Source organism: Pleurodeles waltl, chromosome 2_2 (genome assembly GCF_031143425.1).
Source record: "Pleurodeles waltl isolate 20211129_DDA chromosome 2_2, aPleWal1.hap1.20221129, whole genome shotgun sequence".
Lineage (NCBI taxonomy): Eukaryota > Metazoa > Chordata > Amphibia > Caudata > Salamandridae > Pleurodeles > Pleurodeles waltl.
Genome location: NC_090439.1, coordinates 1,139,276,352 through 1,139,294,845, shown reverse-complemented (window position 1 = coordinate 1,139,294,845; position 18,494 = coordinate 1,139,276,352). Strand labels below are relative to the sequence as shown.

Below are 18,494 nucleotides of genomic sequence, written 5' to 3'. Positions count from 1 at the left end.
TATTGGTGTAGTTTAAGTTGGTTTTGTATAGAAATAATGTTACGCTTTCCTAACTATAACTAATAAACTAATAATAAGCCTCTGTTTTTTTTTCATTGTGATCTATATATATATATATATATATATATATATATAATCTATGTGTATGTATATAGGTAGAGAGGAAGGAGTATGTATATTATAATTTGATTATTTTAAAGTCCTATATTCAAGCATGTGAGCATAAGAAATGACAATCCAGGAAGAATTTTTTTTTAACTTATATCTTTCATAGATTCACATCCTCGTTTTTAGTGATCTTTTTATGTGCATTCTTAAATTCTGACAATCTCCAAATAATCTGACAAATGGCGCTTCGGAGGGAAGTAGAGCTGGGTGCGTATACCTCCGATTAGCCAGGTGTACACACACACTGCTTTTGAATATTGGTTAGCAAGCTTTCCCAGCCTAATGATGGGGGACATTCAGGCTTCAGAGTCTATGAAAGATACCAACACTCACAAGGATACCATTAACTGCTGACAAGTCGGCTTTGTTTATTTTCACGTGTGAACTTTATGCTTGTCTTTGACGCTGTACAGGGCTCCACTGCATTTTAGCAAGGTCACGCTATAGAAATACAACATACATACATATGTACATTGCTGAACAGCTGCAGTTACATCTAAACAACACATTTATTTTATCTAGACCTTAGGAACGATTAGATGACATTTTTTGTTAACTATCATAATTTTTGTAAGAGTTGAGCCAAATGCAAGTGACACATCTCGAAATGGATAGTTTATTACATTTCACTCTCTTGCCTGCTTTCCAACAAACCTTCACCTGGAAAACTCAGAACTCACTTGACAAAATGAAAGGCGGCAACTGCTGTCTGATATTTGTAAAGCAGTCACTTGGAAATCTGTTCATAGTTTCACCAAGCATTGTTGTCTAGATTTGGATTCGAGCATGGACACAGCGGTTTAAGTTGGCTTTTTGTTACATGTGAAGAATCTGTTTCTTTGCAGTAGAGACCACTGATTGTTTTGGATAATAAGCTTGATATTCTTACATTTAAAGCCATTTGGCATGGCCTGGGTTTAGATTATCAGGGTAAGTCTTATATTGTACCACATTTTAAGTACTATTGTCAAAAAGATTCTGGATTATCATCCCATAATTAATCCATGAGGTGTCGGCGCGCTCCAGATACCTCCTCCCATCTTATGGTTTCCTCTGCATTTGCCCATTGCTGCACATTCCCCACTCCACTTGATATGTCGATCCACACCCCACTTTCAATATCAATAGTTTGGCCAACACCAATGCCTCGTCAAGTAGGTGTGCTCTGTTCTACATTCATGACTACTATCCTTGAACATCCTACAGTGCAGAGGGAATTTAGGTAGTCTGCAAAGTCTATAGAAGTTGTGCTTTCGATGTGAATGTCATATCTCCTTTCTTCTAAATGTATATCCTAACATATGGATTTGAAGTGTTCCATACCGTCTACACAAAGGCAGAAATATATTTTCCGTTCTTGACTTAATAGTAAATTCCTATGATGGAAAACCAGGATTAAAAGTAACATTATTTTAGTATAGTAGCACGAAAAAATGAACGTTTTAATTTAGAGAAGTGTAAAGGTGAAAAGGTTTTGAAGCTGCTGTTTGCAGTGTTCAGCTAATCGTGGGTTCTGATTACAATCAGAATGCTCGAGTAAAGAAGATTCTAATTAACAAAGAGCAATAATGAGAAGTAGCTGGTGCTTCCATTTTCCAACTGCTTTTCCATAGTGTAGAATTGTAGGCTTCTGGTGAGCAGGTCAGGTGGGCAGTCTACTTCACACTGGATAAAATGCCATTCTTATATCTTAATTTAAATATCCCATATCAACCATCTCTTCTATTCCCTCTCGCCTATCCTAATCCTACTATTCCCCCATTATATTTTATTGCATATCATCATCATGAATGCATATACATATGTGGTGTTCTGTGTAATGTTGAAGTATATCTAAATTATAAGTTACTAATAGGGAGAGAAAGGAAAAGGATTCCTGGAATACATGTCCCCTCATAGAACATAATAAACCAACGGTACTCCTTATAAGAAATAAGAAACCTAATGAATCAGTCTGACTGCTTATACATCAAAGCACACTCTGAAACCAGGGCCCATGTGGGGTGGAATCAAAAGGGACCTGCCACGCTGGTGCTGAACATCTTGCTCATTATCTAACTCACCAACACTGCCACTGCCACAGCCACTGACACATGTCCCTCCCTGGAGCAGCCTGCAACAACCAAGGCCGTATAGATGTGATCTAGAAGAGACTCTTTAAGAGTAATAGAATATGCCGGCTACAGAGAGAGAGCAGTCCTAACTGGACCCCCCAACAATATTGGCAAATCATTTATTCAAATCTTTTCATTGGATTCGGACTACGTCCTAATCCCTCAGGCGATACCACATGACAGTGACCATAAAACTGAGGTGGCCAACTTGCTTCTCCCTGTATCATGGCATTCCGCTACCTACTTAGCATTACAGAAAGCGAGTGAGCTCGATCCATCTCTGAAAACACATGGAGTGTCGCTCAACACCGGTTTTCCTCCCCTCCCCAATTACCATCCTCCCACGTAGTCCTGAGGAAGGCATCCGAGGTAATGGGTCTACCTATGCCTACAGCTTAGGCTAGATCCAGTATACAACAGAGGTCCTACAGCCCAGTGACATTAAAACCACTGCTTCTGTTTAATGAAGCCTTTCTCTGGCACAACAGGAGACTGTGCCCAGCTTTCAACCTAACTTTCTCCAGCAAAGCGTGGTGGTGCAGGCCGCAACTTGCCCCAAGGAGAATCCCAGGACTTTTCCAACTGCTTCTCCAGGCAGGAGGTCTAACGAATTAGAGGTGGTAGGCAAGATAATTTTCTCTGTCTGCAGCTTAGCCCTACGGTTGATAAGTGCCACATATGTGCCTTTTATGTACACCCTCTCTCTTTGAGAAATGCCAAATTTAGCAAGAACTAGCTCACTGAAGCACCAGAGGAACATTTTGTAGGATGGCCAGCATCTCACCAAGGAAATTCTCAGGGCAGGCCTGTCAGTGGCCGTAAGGAAACATGCATGGCAGAGGTCCACAGGCTTCTCCAGTGATGCACAGCAAGTCTAATAGACTGACATCTACTGACTTTAAACTCTTCAGAGTTAAAAGCGACTGATCCCTAGAGAGGTTTAAAGTGGGCACAACTGCTCAGTCTTTGGGACTAGCACCCCAGCCTGTGACTTTCTAAGTAGTAGTGGACATTTTGAGGCCATTTGAAGAGACTTCAGTTTTACCAGAGGCTGCACTCTCAAGTCCAACAGCCAAACCAATTTCTCTGGCAGTATGGGGTCGATACTAAAGTAAAGACAAATAAGTTCAGCTACCCTCCACCACCTGGAAAGCTGCTTTCCCTGACGAGAGTGTGCACACTGCCAGTTGGGGAGGATATCTGCCTTTCTGTAGGCCTAAGAGGTCATAACAATGGCCAAGTACATAAAATGAGAGAAGCTTTGAATGTTGGAACTCTACTAGATTTACTCCCAGTTCTACTTCCTCTGATTCCCCTAGGGCTCTTGTAATTTTTGTTTTGTTCTGGATGCAGGGGATAAACCTCTACATCCTGTAATGGCGGTCACTGAGAAAACTTTCTCTTATAGCCAGCCAGTTAAAACCTGTGAAGGATGGTAAAAAAATCTATTTTATCCAGGCACTCTTCATTGCTCCTAAAAGCATGGGTCCAGAACTGCTCAAGGACTAAGATTTCTTTGAAATTTGGTGTGGTGAAAAACAGGCTCTGGAACCTTGGAGAGAGGCTGTTGAGGCGACTGGGCCCTGTGGGGGAGAGGATGGAGTTGTTTTCATCCTTCAATGAGTCTGCTACCACCTCATCAGAAGGCCACAAAGGCTCAATTCTGTTCCTGGACTCAATAGTTGTAGCTGAAGATGGAGAAGTTAAGAGAGACTGGAAGCCCTCCATCAAAATATTCTTTGACGTTGACCCAGACTGGAACAGGAGTGCCATTCCTGACAAATTGAGGCAAACCCATTTCCTGTCTCTCAGCCTCCAATAGGACATTTTCTTACAAATCCCACAGTTGTCGAAGTGAGAGCCAGGAAGACGCACCACACAAACATTGTGGTTGTGATTCCTTGACATCTTTCCCCACCCACCCGCCTCCAAACAGGCTGGGCATACATAAAAAGCATCAGCAAAAAGGCTGGAAAGAACAGGAATAGGAGGTCAATCAGGAAACCTGGTTCCTAAAAGGTAAGCTTAAAAATAAAGCAGGATTGTATTCAGGATCATCGTCCTGGAGTGCAAAATAAAAACTGCCTGTCTCTCTGCTAGGTATGATGGTATAAGACAGAGTTTTAAGGTTCTTAAAGGGGCAGTAATAGTTTTGTACTGAGTTTACTGATTATATTGGTGAACCATTTGCTGTTTTTTTATTCTATGTTAATTGTTTAATTATGTCATGTTTCTCCTAGAAATGTGCAGATATTTTACCATTTCATCTAACTGAATAATCAAACCACGTGAATGTTGCGGTGTGAATATGTTGACTTTTTATGTATTGGACTAGTGAACATGCAAAAATATATTAAAAATTGTGCTCAGTGATCTTACACATGTAAAATTCTACCTTTTATTAAGTCAATGTGAGTTTCCATGGTGAAGAAACTAGTATTACAAGTTAATATTTTTTTTTCTTGCTCCCCCATTCAAAACGATGCTTGTAGGAACTTAAGCAGCGATGAAGCTCAAAATCTAACATTGTCCCTCTCCTTTCAGGTCAGACTGGCTGTGGTGGAAGCTTTAGGCCCAATGACCCAATTAATGCCCAATGAAAAACTGGAAGAACAGCTGCCTCGTTTGATTCCTGTAATTCTGTCACTGTACAAGAAAACCATTGATGCTTACTATGTGACCAAGGTGGGTTAATCAAGCGTGTAAATATCCATGCCAGTGACTTAGAATATACATCTCTCTTGCTTTGGATTTATTTATGTTCTTTTTCTGTGGTTGTGTGTGTTTTTATAGTGCTAGACTGCTGACATTCATGAAGCATAGACCTTTTTAAATAGTTTCTGTTGCCATTCAAATTACCACTATGCATGTTATTGAAGATATAATTGTAATTTCCCATAACCAGAGACCATCCATCAACATTCTATCCCTCCTTGGGCAGATTTATTTTGCATATTTTCCCTCTAGTTAACAGGTAATTGACAGTTTTTTCTGCCTCTTTCCTTCTACCCTGTCTGATAACTGAAGTGCAGGCAGAGGTACAAGGAGCACACTGCCACTAGGTCACTGTAACCATTCCAGTGTTTATGCTGTCCTAAATACTCTAGAAGAGGAGAAGAACGGTGGACTACCGAAAACAAAGATTGGAACTAGGGCAGCAAACATATGTGGTTGAATAGAAATAGGTATGGATGTGCTAAGTTTGGGTGGTATATACGAATAATAAGCTGTTAAGGCAACTATTGTTGTTACTAAATATAGAATAAAACAAAAAACTCCTTAAGAAGAGAGTATGATATGGAGATATTGAGAACCACATGGAGAATATCTCCCCTTAGGTTCTAGAATATCTGTCTCAACATAAGATCGTGTAAACTTTTGCAAGACAAAAATAGATATTTTCTTCTTCAAGGGATATTCATTAATGACTAAACACACTTATTTCATAGTGCAAGGGACCCGATGGCCTAAGGTGGTGGCACAAAAGTTGGTGTTGGTGCACACTGATTTTCTGAGTCACTAATGTATGAAGCTGTTGTAGTACAAAACCACCGTTCTCATGGAGTCTCAAACTCTCCTCCCTCATTAATATGTTTGAGGCTGAAGTCCTTTGGTGCTCCTGTATTTGTATTCTCTGAATTTTGTTTAGTTTTTGAGCTGGCCCTTTCTTTTAAAGACAGTGGGATATTGGCAACAAATATGGACTGCTATGTGCCCGAGAAATTACCAGTGTCTGAGATGAAAGCATTCCACCCATTATGTTTTCCTCCGTATGATGCACTGAGTGCAAAAAGGTATACCCAGACGTGTGGATCAAATTCTCTCTGTGCCAGAGGACTCAAGCTATACTTCATAGAGAGGGCATAACGAGTCCAAAATCAGACTTGGTTGCTTGTGTTCCTGTTCAGAGTAGTCCGGGCTGCTTCTATAAAAGCTGATTTTCATATGACTGTTCCATGATGGATGTGGTATGGTTGACACAACGGTGATCTGGAATGCAGCCATGAGTAATTACCAGTGTCTGAGATTCATGATGGCATTCTGGGAACAGCATTGAGGGATTGTGCAGCATTTTCCATGCTTCTTTCAGTACCAAACACCCACTTTTACAAAGTAGAAGGCTTCCATTTGCTAAAAAAAAAAAAAAAAAAAAGTTTGCAGTCTGTGAATGGCTTACTGGGAAGCATGCAGTGATCCCATGAGCATTTTTCTGCTCCCTTCAAAACCAAATGCTCACATTGACACAATGGAAGCTGCCTTGTCCCATTTTGTGAGTCGGTATCTTCCCAAAGGTTTCGACTTCAAGTGCAGCTATAACTCAATAAAATCTTCCGTTTTGTATCTCTAAAATTGGAGCAAGGAACCTTAACACTGCCTTCACCTATTAATTCATAAAATGTCAGAGGACAATGTGTGAGAAAACTCTCTCTTACTTACAAAATATCCTTTGTACATTTGCAAATCCTCGGCTTTGGGACCGCAAAACAGTATTGAACATCAGGCCTTAGGTGTGCCTATGTTACTTCAGGAAACGGAGCAAAGTGTCCACTTCTTAAAAGTAGTCCGGAAACAAATAAACTTTGAGTTTCAATACTCAATAAACTTTTACTAAATCATGCACCAAATTCATAGTAGGCTCTGTTATATCCTGGGAAGCAGTCTTATTTGGGTAATTGTGTTCAAGGCATGTGTGGCTGTGGATACGCATGCTTTGCACACTCCTGCCATCCCTTGTTGGGTCCGGATGTGTGCAAGTTGTTTTTCTTCAATGAAGTATTTAGAGTCACATGGTAGAGTGACTCTCCCTCTCAGTGATAATGCTCATGGGCATTGATTCTACTGGTAAATTGTTTTCTTTCCACCGTCGGGTTCGGACATGTGTGCTTATGCTGTGGTTCCAGGTGGTGACAGTACTTTCAGCCCATGCTCTACCCTAGTCTTTCAATGACACTTTCTTATTATGCGTATCAGGGAACAGTTACATTGATTGTTGAATCGCCATGCTTCGACTGCGGCCCCTTAGGGCCTCGCCCTCTGGGGCCATCTTCCTCAGTCTCCCTCAGTTTCTACAGGTGATGGAACGGACACCCTTCCGGTTCTGCTCTCTGTGCCACATGAAATATCCCTGGACAGACTGACTTCAAGTCTGTAATCTGTGCCTGTCTAGAGATTCCAGGAAGGCAGACGGCGAAGCTTGTTGAACTTTCCACTCTAAGAAAACCCTATGAGATCGTCGGGCACATCAACTTGAAATGCAAAGGAGAAGCATTGAAGACACTCCGGACATCTTCAGCCATGAAGACATCGACGAAGGAGAACAACACCCAGAGACATCCACGGAAGAGGCGTTCTCTCCTGAGGGCACTTCCGACTCCAATCCTGAAGTCGACCTGGAGATGCGGGAAGTTACATTGGCTCAACAGTCAGTGAGTATTGCTCCCCCTCTCCCACTACACCATGTTGAAAACTCCGAGACACGCAGCCCTTTCTGATCAAGAGGCCCTCGGTCCACCACTGCCTTCTGGCCATAGCAGGCACTATGTGACCACGCTGGATGCCACACCTTCCGGCTCAGTGCCGAAACACCAACCTAAGCTGAAGCCTCTGCCGTTGAGCACCTCTGTGCTGAGCTGTCTGTTGGTGCCGACCTTATTCTCGACATCCACCATTAACACAAAGCTGAAACATGGGTTGAATCTGAAAACCTCGAAGCGGACTCCGAAGCCTAATTTTGGCAAATCAGTTGGGCCTATCCTCCACATACTGCAGAAGAAGCTGGATGGTTGACAGAAACAGTTCCATATTTAGCCTCCTACTAGCCGTATTCTCACCAACCCTTCAGCTCCAATTCCTCCACCATTGAAAAGACAGCTGTCTTTCGAGTAGGCTCTTGACTGTACAATACCACCGAAATAGAGGAAGAAATTGGACAAAGCTACTGGTCATAAGCCTCTTCACTCACCATCAGCACCACCACCATCACCACCTCCCTTTAAGCAACTTCCACCACCACTGCATTCACTTTCTGCTGCTGGCTTACATGATGTGCAGCTCCACAAAGAACCTTTAGAAGAGGGTTTCCTCTTTGAGACCCTTCCATCCACACAAAGGACCATCCAATATTTCCCCAGGCTAAAAGGCATGTTATGTAACACGGAGGATATTTTTGAAGATCCTCTTAGGGCTAGGGTACTTACACATAGGATTGATTTAAAAAAAAAAATATATATATACAAGCCCTCCCCATCCGATCCCATATATATTAGGGGAAAAGTACCACTAGACTCAAAAGTAATTACCACTGCTCGCAAGCGGGCTAATTCACAAGCTAGCAGAGAAGCACCACCACTTGACAAAGAGAGTAAGCATATTGATGCAGTGAGGAAAATGGTTGTGGCACAATCTGCCAGTCATTGGCACATTGCCAGCTCAATGGGTTTGCTACGACCACACACACTGGTATGAGACGGAGGACCTCCTCTAATATCTCCCAGATGAAAACAGAAAGGGAGGACATGTTGTCTCAGAAGGCAAGCTAATATCAAACACCTCCATAAGGTGTGCGCTGGATGCTGCTGAGACTGCAACCAGGGTCAGCAATTCAAGCATTATTCATAGATGCGATGCATGCCTTTGTATTTCTGGCTTCAAACCAGAGGTGCAACATAATCTACATGATGTACCATTTGAGAAAGAGCTTCTCTTTGATCCCCAAGTTGGCCAGACAAGAGAAGATTAAAAAAAAAGACAGACGGTTAAATCAATGGGGGCCCTTCAAATATCATATAAACAAGGGGACTAGCCATTGATACTGGTGCGGGACAGGGAAAACATCTACTTCCTGTGGTCCTTTTCAGTGCCTTATCTTTCGTAGTGGCTCCAAAGCCACCTCTTCTGAAGCCTCCACCTCTTAACACAGTTGCAGCTAACACTCTACTCCAAGAGGTTACTTTACTTTATTTTACTTTAGAGGTTCATACAGAGGCAAAAATGCCAAAAGGAGAGGCAAGGGTGCTTCTCAAGCAGTGGGACACCCACCAACAAACAATGAGTTCCCTCTCCTCCCCCTGATCATATAATACCTGTTTTGGGGGGTTCGATTTCAGGATTTTCTACCCACATGGCAATCAATAGCATTAGAACAGGTGGTGTTGGTCATTATCCAACATGGCTATTGTACTTTCAGATCCCAAGCAGGATGGTGGTAGGTACTATGACAGGCGGTCTGTCTTGAGGAAAGTGTGACTATATAGGCAAGATACATGTTGCACTAAACTGGTGCGATAAAAAAAAAAATCAATAAGAGGTTTGGTGAAAACCATAAGTTGCAAATGATTCCACTCCATACACGCATGCCTTAGTGTGTATGCACCTATTGACTAGGGTTTTTCCTAGCAGGTTGGTACTGAAGAAAGCCACTGTGACTCATGCAGCACTCACATTTGGCTGAAACATGTCAACCTAACACTAGGATGTGAGAGCATTTTTTTTCTCACTGCACATCCACCCTCAGTTTTTTTTAAACCCTACCCAAGGGATGCATGATTAAAATTTCCCAAGGGACGGATTCCCTGGAGGTAGTTTTAACTCACTCACAAATTTACTAAGTCAAAAACGAAACCCGCTCCTCTGGAATCAGGCGTCGTAGCACACCTGAGATGCATTAGGCATCTTAGGTGGGAACCCAGTGATGAAGCATGCCACCAACTAGGTTGTTGGGCGAGGGTTCTTTTAACCTAATGGTTAGTCTGAGACATGAGTGAAAGACATTTGTGAAAGCACATTGTGATGGTAACAAGCTCGTTCGATTAGGGAAGAAGAATGGGCTTCTCTCTTCTAACTTTTCTTTTTTGTTTATATAGTTGGACATTATCCAACTTGGCTATTGCTTGGAGCTCACTGCCACACCTCCCAACATTGCACCTCACACTCACAGGCTATCACTAGAACATCGAACATTGTTCAAACAGAAAGACCAAGCTCTTCTCAACTGAGCTATAGAACCCATCCCACCTCAACACCAAGGCTGAGGGATATAACCTGTATGCTTCCTAATACCCAGAAAGGGCGGTTCTTTGAGGCCAATCCTTGATCTGTCAGAGCTCTTTCACATGGCCACCATGCAAGACGTGATCCCACTCTTCCAACAGGGCGACTTTGACTACACTAGACCTAAAGGATGCATATTTTCACATACCAATACACCAGGCTCATAGCAAATACCTCGGATTTGTAGTAGGTGACAAACATTCAGTTCAAAGTCCTTCCCTTCGGGGTGACTACTGCACCGCAAGTAATCACCAAGTGCCTAGCGGAAGTGTCAGCCCATCTACTCGGACAAAAAAATACATGATCTAGACGATTGGCTTATCAAAGGTAGAACTCACCAACGGTGTCTAATCTCAGTGTGTCATCAACAAGACCCGCAGATTAAAATAGATCTGCTTCACCGCTTGGAATTCACCATCAGCATTCCCAAGTCTCACCTACATCCTCTATAGATTCACCCATATCTAGGGGCTATTCTAAACACACAAATAGGATTAACTGATCCCAATTCTGCAAGAGTCCAGTATATGCAGACACTATTACTTAATTTCAGAGAAATCAATAGGGATGATGGCCTCCTGCATTGCCATAGTACCCCATGCCATACTACATATGGATCCATTACAGGAATGTTTAGCCCGTCAGTGGTCTCAGTCACAAATATTCTTCCGGATCCAGTCTAACGCCTGGGGAGCCTTCACAGGTAAGGAATCTGCAGCTAGATATACAATCTGTACCAGATAAGGTGTTACAGAAGGTAAGTAACTTGTCCTTTTAATTCATCATGTCCGCACTGCATCTCCTTCAGTAGCTGCTCCTTTCTTCTCACAGTTGGTTCTGAAAAAAAAATGATCTACTAATGGATAGATGATTCCTACAAACTTGTCCCGTGCATCCATAACTGGATTCGCAAATTTTCAGCTGCTTAGCCATAAACTGGCACCATGTGGCTCTGCACAGTGTTCTGTTGGAATCTGCAAGGACTCAAACTGCAACATCACTAGTCCTGGTGAAGGGTTTGATTGTTTTTTTTTGTCCCCGGCACTAGGCTCCACTTCACAAATGGGGTAACATTTTTATTGGGACAAGTATGGGAATTCTGGGTGGTAGGTATTTTGTAGATCCCTCCTGATACCAGAAGTTTCTATCACAGGAACACGAGGAAAATGTGCTTTTAGCCATCTTAGCAAAGTTTGCATTTTGCAGGGTATTACAGATAAGAAACCTTCAAGAGATCCAAGAAAGGCACACTATTTTGGACTCCCTTGGGTGTCTAGTTTTAAAAACAATGTCTGGGTTTAGTAGGTTTCCGTATGTGGTGACCAACCCAGAGCATTTATATCACAGCTACCCTCTTCGCTGATGTCTCCATGTTGTATTTTACGGCCTTCTTTGTCATGGGCACTAGGTCCAGGAAGAACAAGTGAAATAGCATTTTTATCAGAAGTGTGGAAACAATGAACAGCAGGCATTATGTGGATTCCTGCAGATTCTTGAAGTTTCTGTCTCAGAAATGTGAGGAAAGTCTGTGATTTTAGCCTTTTAGGCAAAGTTTGAGGTTTACAGGGTGTTTTTCTAAAGTGAGTGTGATCCATCCAGGTTACACTGCCCTGGACTCTTCTAAGTGTTTAGTTTTAAGAAATGTGAGGGTTTTTTATGCCGTCGGAGTCCACCCAGTACTGAAGCACATGCTTATGCTGATTAGTTTTAGCTCTACCAGTAGTAATGGGATCAAAGAGTAAATACTAATAATGGTGTCAGAACTTCTGATGGATACTTCTAACTGCAGATTTGTCACCTTGTGAATATTTTCCAGACGTGAGACAAAAAACTTTGAAGGAGTAAATCTGTCCACTGGTAAGTGACGTTGTGTGGCTGCACACCAGTGTTGTTCTGCCTTTGAAAGTGACAATTGAAGCCACATTTAAGCACCTCCCATGTGCACTGATGTCAGTTCTTTCCCTTTGCCTTAGTTTTTTTTGTAAGACTTTTTTCAAAACCTTTTGTAAAAAATATTCCAGTGTGCAAACAGTAGGATTGTCACAATCAGATGTCTGTTACAGCATGGCCAAGGCGCGCACAGGGCACACAATATCCAATAGCTATAAGGTTGAGCGTGGAACAAGGCAGGGCTGCCCATTGTCTCCTCTCTTATTTGCTTGGGCAATGGAACCATTAGCAGCTGCAGCCAGAGCAGGAGAAGGGGGTCCGGGTATACAAGCAGGGGGCGAGAGACATCATATAGCCCTTTATGCAGACGATCTTTTAATATTCCTAGAAGATGTCCAGAGAGATTTACCCTGAGTGCAACAGATGCTTTCCAGGTTTGAGGGACATTCTGGCTTAAAAGTGAACTGGGACAAAACTGGCCTGTTCCCATTCGGGGGACTGCGTGCGCCACCGCTGAACCTGGGACTGGTCAGGTGGGTTCCGAATGGACTCCCTTATCTGAGAGTGAACATCTATCATGATTCCCAAGACATTATTGAGGGCAATATTGGAAGCTCCATGCGTTCCATAAAAGCTTGTATGGCTTTTTGGCAGACATTGCCACTATCAGTGGCTGGGTGGATAGCAGTCCTGAAATGATTGTACCACCAAGACTGCTGTATCATTTCACAGTGTTACCAATTTGGATTCCTAAAGCCATCTTTAAAGAATTAGACACCATGGTAATATCATTCATATGGGGGGAGGAGCGGAAGAGGGTAGCCCTAGCTAAGCTTCAACGACAGTCCACAGATGGTGGTCTGGCGGTCCCTGACTTCGAGACCTATTATTTAGCAGCACAGCTACAGTGGTTGGTGCATTGGATGTCAGATAGATTAGATGCAAGAATGAGCGTGAAGGCGTTCACTCCGCAGGAACATAGACTGTTTGAGATCCTATTGAGAACCCCCGGGGATGGGAAACGGGACCCTCCTGAATTAAATATCCTGACTCAGTGTTGGAAGACTACCCCTCTTGTCTTTACAGGCCCTACCACATCGGGGCACTTGGAATGAGCTTTAGGGACTGGGTGGAGGCTGGGATCCCTACAGTGGGGGCCCTATTTAGGGACAGCACATTGATGTCCTTTGAGGCCCTCAGGACGGATTTTGGCCTACCAACGGGACACTTTTTAGTATATCGGGCAATAACAGCCTGTATTCGCAGGCATTGGCAGGGAGGAGGACTGAGCCTCCCACACAGGCTGTTTGCACTTATTTGTCTTCTGCAAACGGCAGATCTAAAGTAGTCTCAACCCTGTATGGACTGATACGAGCGGACAGAATAACCCCCCTGACCCTCCTTAAACAAGCTTGGGAGAAAGATCTGAACCGGGATATCCCAGAGGAAGAACGGGGGTGCATTATGAAGGGCCTCCCTAAGGCGACACGAAATGCCAGATTCAAGCTCATAAATTTCTTCGTGCTACACCAAGCATACCTGACTCCAGCACGCATCAACAAATACTTTGAGAGGGCAACAGAGTGCTGCCCGAGATGTGAGTCGGTTAGGGCAGAATTCAGTCACATGTTCTGGGATTGCCCCCAGCTGTAGCCTTTCTGGTCAGAGGTATGCCAAACTCTGGCGCGCCTTCTGAGTAGGGATGTACCCTGTTCCATGGAACACTGCCTCTTGAACGGTTTTACTCACACCAGGCCCCATCACCTGTGTTTGTTCCCTAAGCTGTACCATTTCTTCCACAATTGGCATACCTCTGGCACACAGCTAAATCCCTTGTAGAAGGTACCAGTGCTGCCAAGGGCCCTGTGGCCAGAGATTGGGTCTCTAAGGGATGCAGCATGTGTTATGCCACCCTAAGGACCCCTCATCAAACTTATGTACACTGGCTCTACAGCTTGTGTGTATAGGTGAGCAGGAAAAGCTAAAGCCAACATGGTATCCTTCCCTGGGTGCCATGCCTACAAAACACTGCCTGTGACATAGGTAAGTCACCCCTCTAGCAGGCCTTACAGCCCTAAGGCAGAGTGCACTATACCACAGGTGAGGGCGTAGCTGCATGAGAAATATGCCCCTACAATTTCTAAGTCCATTCTTAAAGACATTGTAAGTGTCTTTTGTGGCCATATTGAGTACATGGGCCGGGAGTTTGTCATTACGAATTCAACAACAGCTCCATGATGGCTTCACTGAATGCTGGGAAGTTTGGTATCAAATGTCTCAGCTCAACAAACCCACTCTGATGCCAGTGTTGGATTTATTTTAAAAAGCAAACAGAGGGCATCTCCGAGATGCCCCATTGAAATTCACCCAACTCTCTAGAGTGGCTGACCTGTCTATGCCAGCCTGCCACCACCAGAGACGTTTCTGACAGCATGGGGAAGAGAGTCTTTGTGTTAGGAGTCAGGGACAAAACCTGCTCTAGGTGCTCACAACCTCCACCCTGCAGGAACAGCAGAAAATGGTGGCAAGCCTCAAAGGCTCCTGCAGTTCATTATGCTGACTCAGGGCACTCCAGCCAATGGAAATGCCTACCCCCGGACCAGGCACCATTTTTGGTGGTGGGAACATTAATAAGCACAAGGAGGAGTGTCCACCTCAGCTGGGACCACCCCTAAGGTGCCCAGAGCTGAGGTAACCCCTCTTTGCACAATCCTCCATCTTGTCTTGGAGGGCATGTAGGGTTTGGAATGTGCTCCCCTTCCCCAAAATGAGTGGGCACAGCAAGGGTGTAGCCACTCTCAGGGTCAGTAGCCATTGACTACTGCCCTCTGACCCCTGTAACACCCCTAAATCTAGTATTTACGGGCACCACTGAACCTTGCTCTTCAGATTCCTGGTGACCTCAAGAAAGGAGGACTGAAGAGCCGACCCTAGCAGTGAAGACTCCAGATGACAACTGACTTGGCCCCAGCCCTACCGGCCTGTCTGCAGCTTCAAGACTCCTGCTACAAAAAGACGTCATCCTGCAGGACCATCGACCTCTACAATCCCCCAGAGGACAGCCTGCCTTCCTAAAGACCAAGAACTGCTGAGGACAGCAGCCCTGTCCACAAAGAAACCTCTAACAAGGACTCCAGAGGCATCCGGATCCGCAAGTCCTGCCCACTGTGCACCCAATGCCAATGTCCAGGTGGCCCTCCAGACCAGAGAAGGTCCCTAGGTGATTCCGACCTAGAGTCCACCCTGGACCCCTCCTTACCAACACGATGACACATGCAGCCTGAATCCAGAGGACTACCCTGTCCGCGACCAGCTCTGGTGAAGATTTCTGATGACTAAAGGTACCCCTGCAGGGCATCTCAACTTACCTATACAGCTGCTGGTGTACCTCACCAACATCCCTGGTTCAAGCCTGCAGCCTCTTTGTGCAAACAGAGCCTACCTTACGTGCTTACCTGTGGCATCCCTGTGCTGATCTAAACCCTTTCGAGCCTGTGACTCGACCCCTGGGGTACTTACCTACTTTGACCTCTGCACCTGGCCGGCTCTGTGTCTTGGGCTCAATTTGAGCCTTGCCCTGTGGACACCCTAACCCCCGAAGACTGGGGACTTGTAAACTGTGTATGTACTTTTCCCCTCGTAGGACTACGTTGCCTTCAATGAGATTTGCAACGTGTTTACTTTTGATATTGAAAAGTATTACATGCCTGGAAACTGTTTTAACTGTGAATTGCAAACAAAGTGCATTCGATACTTGAAAGTGATAAATTCTTGGAACAGTACTTACCTGCCACAAAAATTATTTTGGTTCTAGAAATCAAGTAACAATATATATTTTTTGATACATAAAACAGTGGACTGGAGTTAGTCGTTGAGTGTGTGCCTCATTTCTTGACTGTGTGTATATTGCAAACGCTTAGTCACTACCCTCTGATAAGCCCAACTGTTCAAACTTATGTTGATTTATAATTTAAACACAAGAACGTCATTATACAGTAAGTACGTTTTCAAGCATAAATACTTTTTAGTTTAAAAAATCAACAGTGCAATTTCAGAGTTATTCATTGTTAACCTATGGAGGAAAACAAGGTTCAGCAAACACACAGTTAACGACTTAAGAGGTCCATCTCAGAGAGTTAAGGTAAGTACTGGGCACTGAGCAGAACCACACAGCGTTGAGGCAGCTGGGTGCCTGGGCAGCACAAATTGTGCCTCCCTAAGGGGCCCCTCACCAAGCACATGACAGGCTGCCACTGCAGGCTACGAGTTTTGGTGTAGACAAAAGTGAAAACAAGACATGGCGCACAGTCTGTGCGCCATGCCCCCTAACACTGCATTTAATATATGCAAGTAACCCCTCCAGCAGGCCTTACAGCCCTAAAGCAGGGTGTATTATATTACGTGTGAGTGCATATCTGCACTAGCAGAAATGCCCTTGCTTTTTCTTTGTCCATTCTCAGGCCCTTGAAACTCGACCCTCAGGCCTGCTGCTAGCAGCATATGGCCTCCCCCCTTCTGCAAAACCCCACGTTTGGCGGGAGCAGAGGCCGGAAACCACACAAAGGGTAGGGGGAGCGGCGCCACCTGACATGCACCACCGCTTAGGTGTTGCCTGTGAGGTGGGCACTCCATTTCAGTTTCCTCAGTCTTTGATGGAAGGAAAATAGCCAATTAGGTTTAGGGAAGTGATCCTTCCCACAGGAAGTGGTCACTATAGTGGGTGTAGCCACCCAAAGGTAAGTGCCCCATTGGACCCTACAAGGCTCCCCTCTAAACACCCACTAAATTCAGTATTTAGTGCTCATCCCTAGACCAAGAAATCAGATTTGAAGGACACAAAGAAGATCAGCATTAAGAAGAACCAAGGCACGAGAACTTTGTGCTTGCTGCACAAGAAAAGGTGCCAAACCCTGCCTGCTGCACCCAGGACCCGACAATCACAGCCGTGGAGAAGCAGGACATTGGACTGAAATCAAGAAACCCAGAGGACCTCCAGGCTTCACCAGTCGCCCAAGAACTCCCTCCAGAGTGCAATAACCCAAAAACCAGCAACCCTGTGTCACTTCACTGAACTGGAAGTTGCAGTCGGACCCGACGAGACACTGACGACCAGGAGGACAAACCCCGCAAGTGTGCCAAGTTTGGTGGCACAGCACCCTTCTGGAGCCAAATCGTGCCAATACCCTAGGTACAGGTCAGCTGATGACAGACACCAGGAAAACCAGCTCGCTCAGAGCTGAAAAAGGACCAGGAGGTAGACCTTGTCGAGACTTGAGGACCTCCAGCCAGAGTGCCCTTGTTGTCCTGTAAGCGACCTCCAAAGAGACTTACCTCCAGCTTCAAATGGCTCCTTTGCGCACAGCCTCTAGCTCGCCGATTTGCTGTGCAACCAGCCGCCCTGTGCCCTGCAACGAAGAACCAGCTGTGCCCCAGTGGGCCCCTCAACCCTTGTGACCTCTGCACTCCAAGGGGACCCCAAGGCAACACCCTTAAGCCTGCAAGAACAGACATTTTCTAAGTGGTCCCCCCTCAGTGGCCCTGCACCAGCTCCAAGAGGCTTTTCACTGCTACTCCCGCTGGAACTGGGAGCCACCTGAACTTCTCCAACTGGCTGTGTGCTCACCCACGACCAACCTGCAAAAGCAGAACTTAGTAAAACAACTGTGTGATTTTATATGCATTTTTAAAAGTGACTGTCTATTGATTCCTGTGGTGGTAATTAGGCACAGAAAGTCTGCATTTATTAAAACTTCAAAAATCCAGATCTTCAAAGATACTTAACCAATCTTGATAATCTTGGTCTTAAAATGTATATGAAAAGCTTAAGTGTTTTTGTAAATTGGTCTCGAGTTATTCCTTTGAATGTGTGAGTTGCACGATTTATACTGTGAGTACAAGAAATGCTGTGCAATTATCCAAGATTGCCTTAACTGCTCAACCAAGCTACCTCACAAATTAGAGCATTAGGTGATCTAGTTTTTACCGCTGGAAACCAACATGTAGTTGCCTGGACCCCCTGCAAAGTGTGTCTAGCTTGCACACTACATAGAGGGCCAACCTCCTATAGTATCTGGGTGCCATGGATGGTCCAGCAGTGAAGAAGCGAAGCATCTCCACATGGGCCATCCTCTGCATTGAGATCTGCTGCGCATTGGCCAAAAAACGTAACCCAGAGTTTCTGGCTCATTCTTCCTGATCTCAAGCTGCAATCACTGCGCTACACACTGAGTTCAGGTTCTGGACATCTGTCAGGCAGCAACGTGGGCCCCCTCT

General features: G+C 44.6%; 1 protein-coding gene across 1 annotated transcript in view; it reads left to right on the top strand.

Moving 5' to 3' along the window:
* MROH1 (maestro heat like repeat family member 1) overlaps nucleotides 1-18,494 on the top strand; it is a 1,237,492-nt gene that overhangs the window by 252,483 nt on the left and 966,515 nt on the right. The window contains exon 8 of the mRNA XM_069221041.1: nucleotides 4,827-4,967. Within this exon, the coding sequence (XP_069077142.1) occupies nucleotides 4,827-4,967 (141 nt within the window). The remainder of the gene's footprint in view (nucleotides 1-4,826; nucleotides 4,968-18,494) is intronic.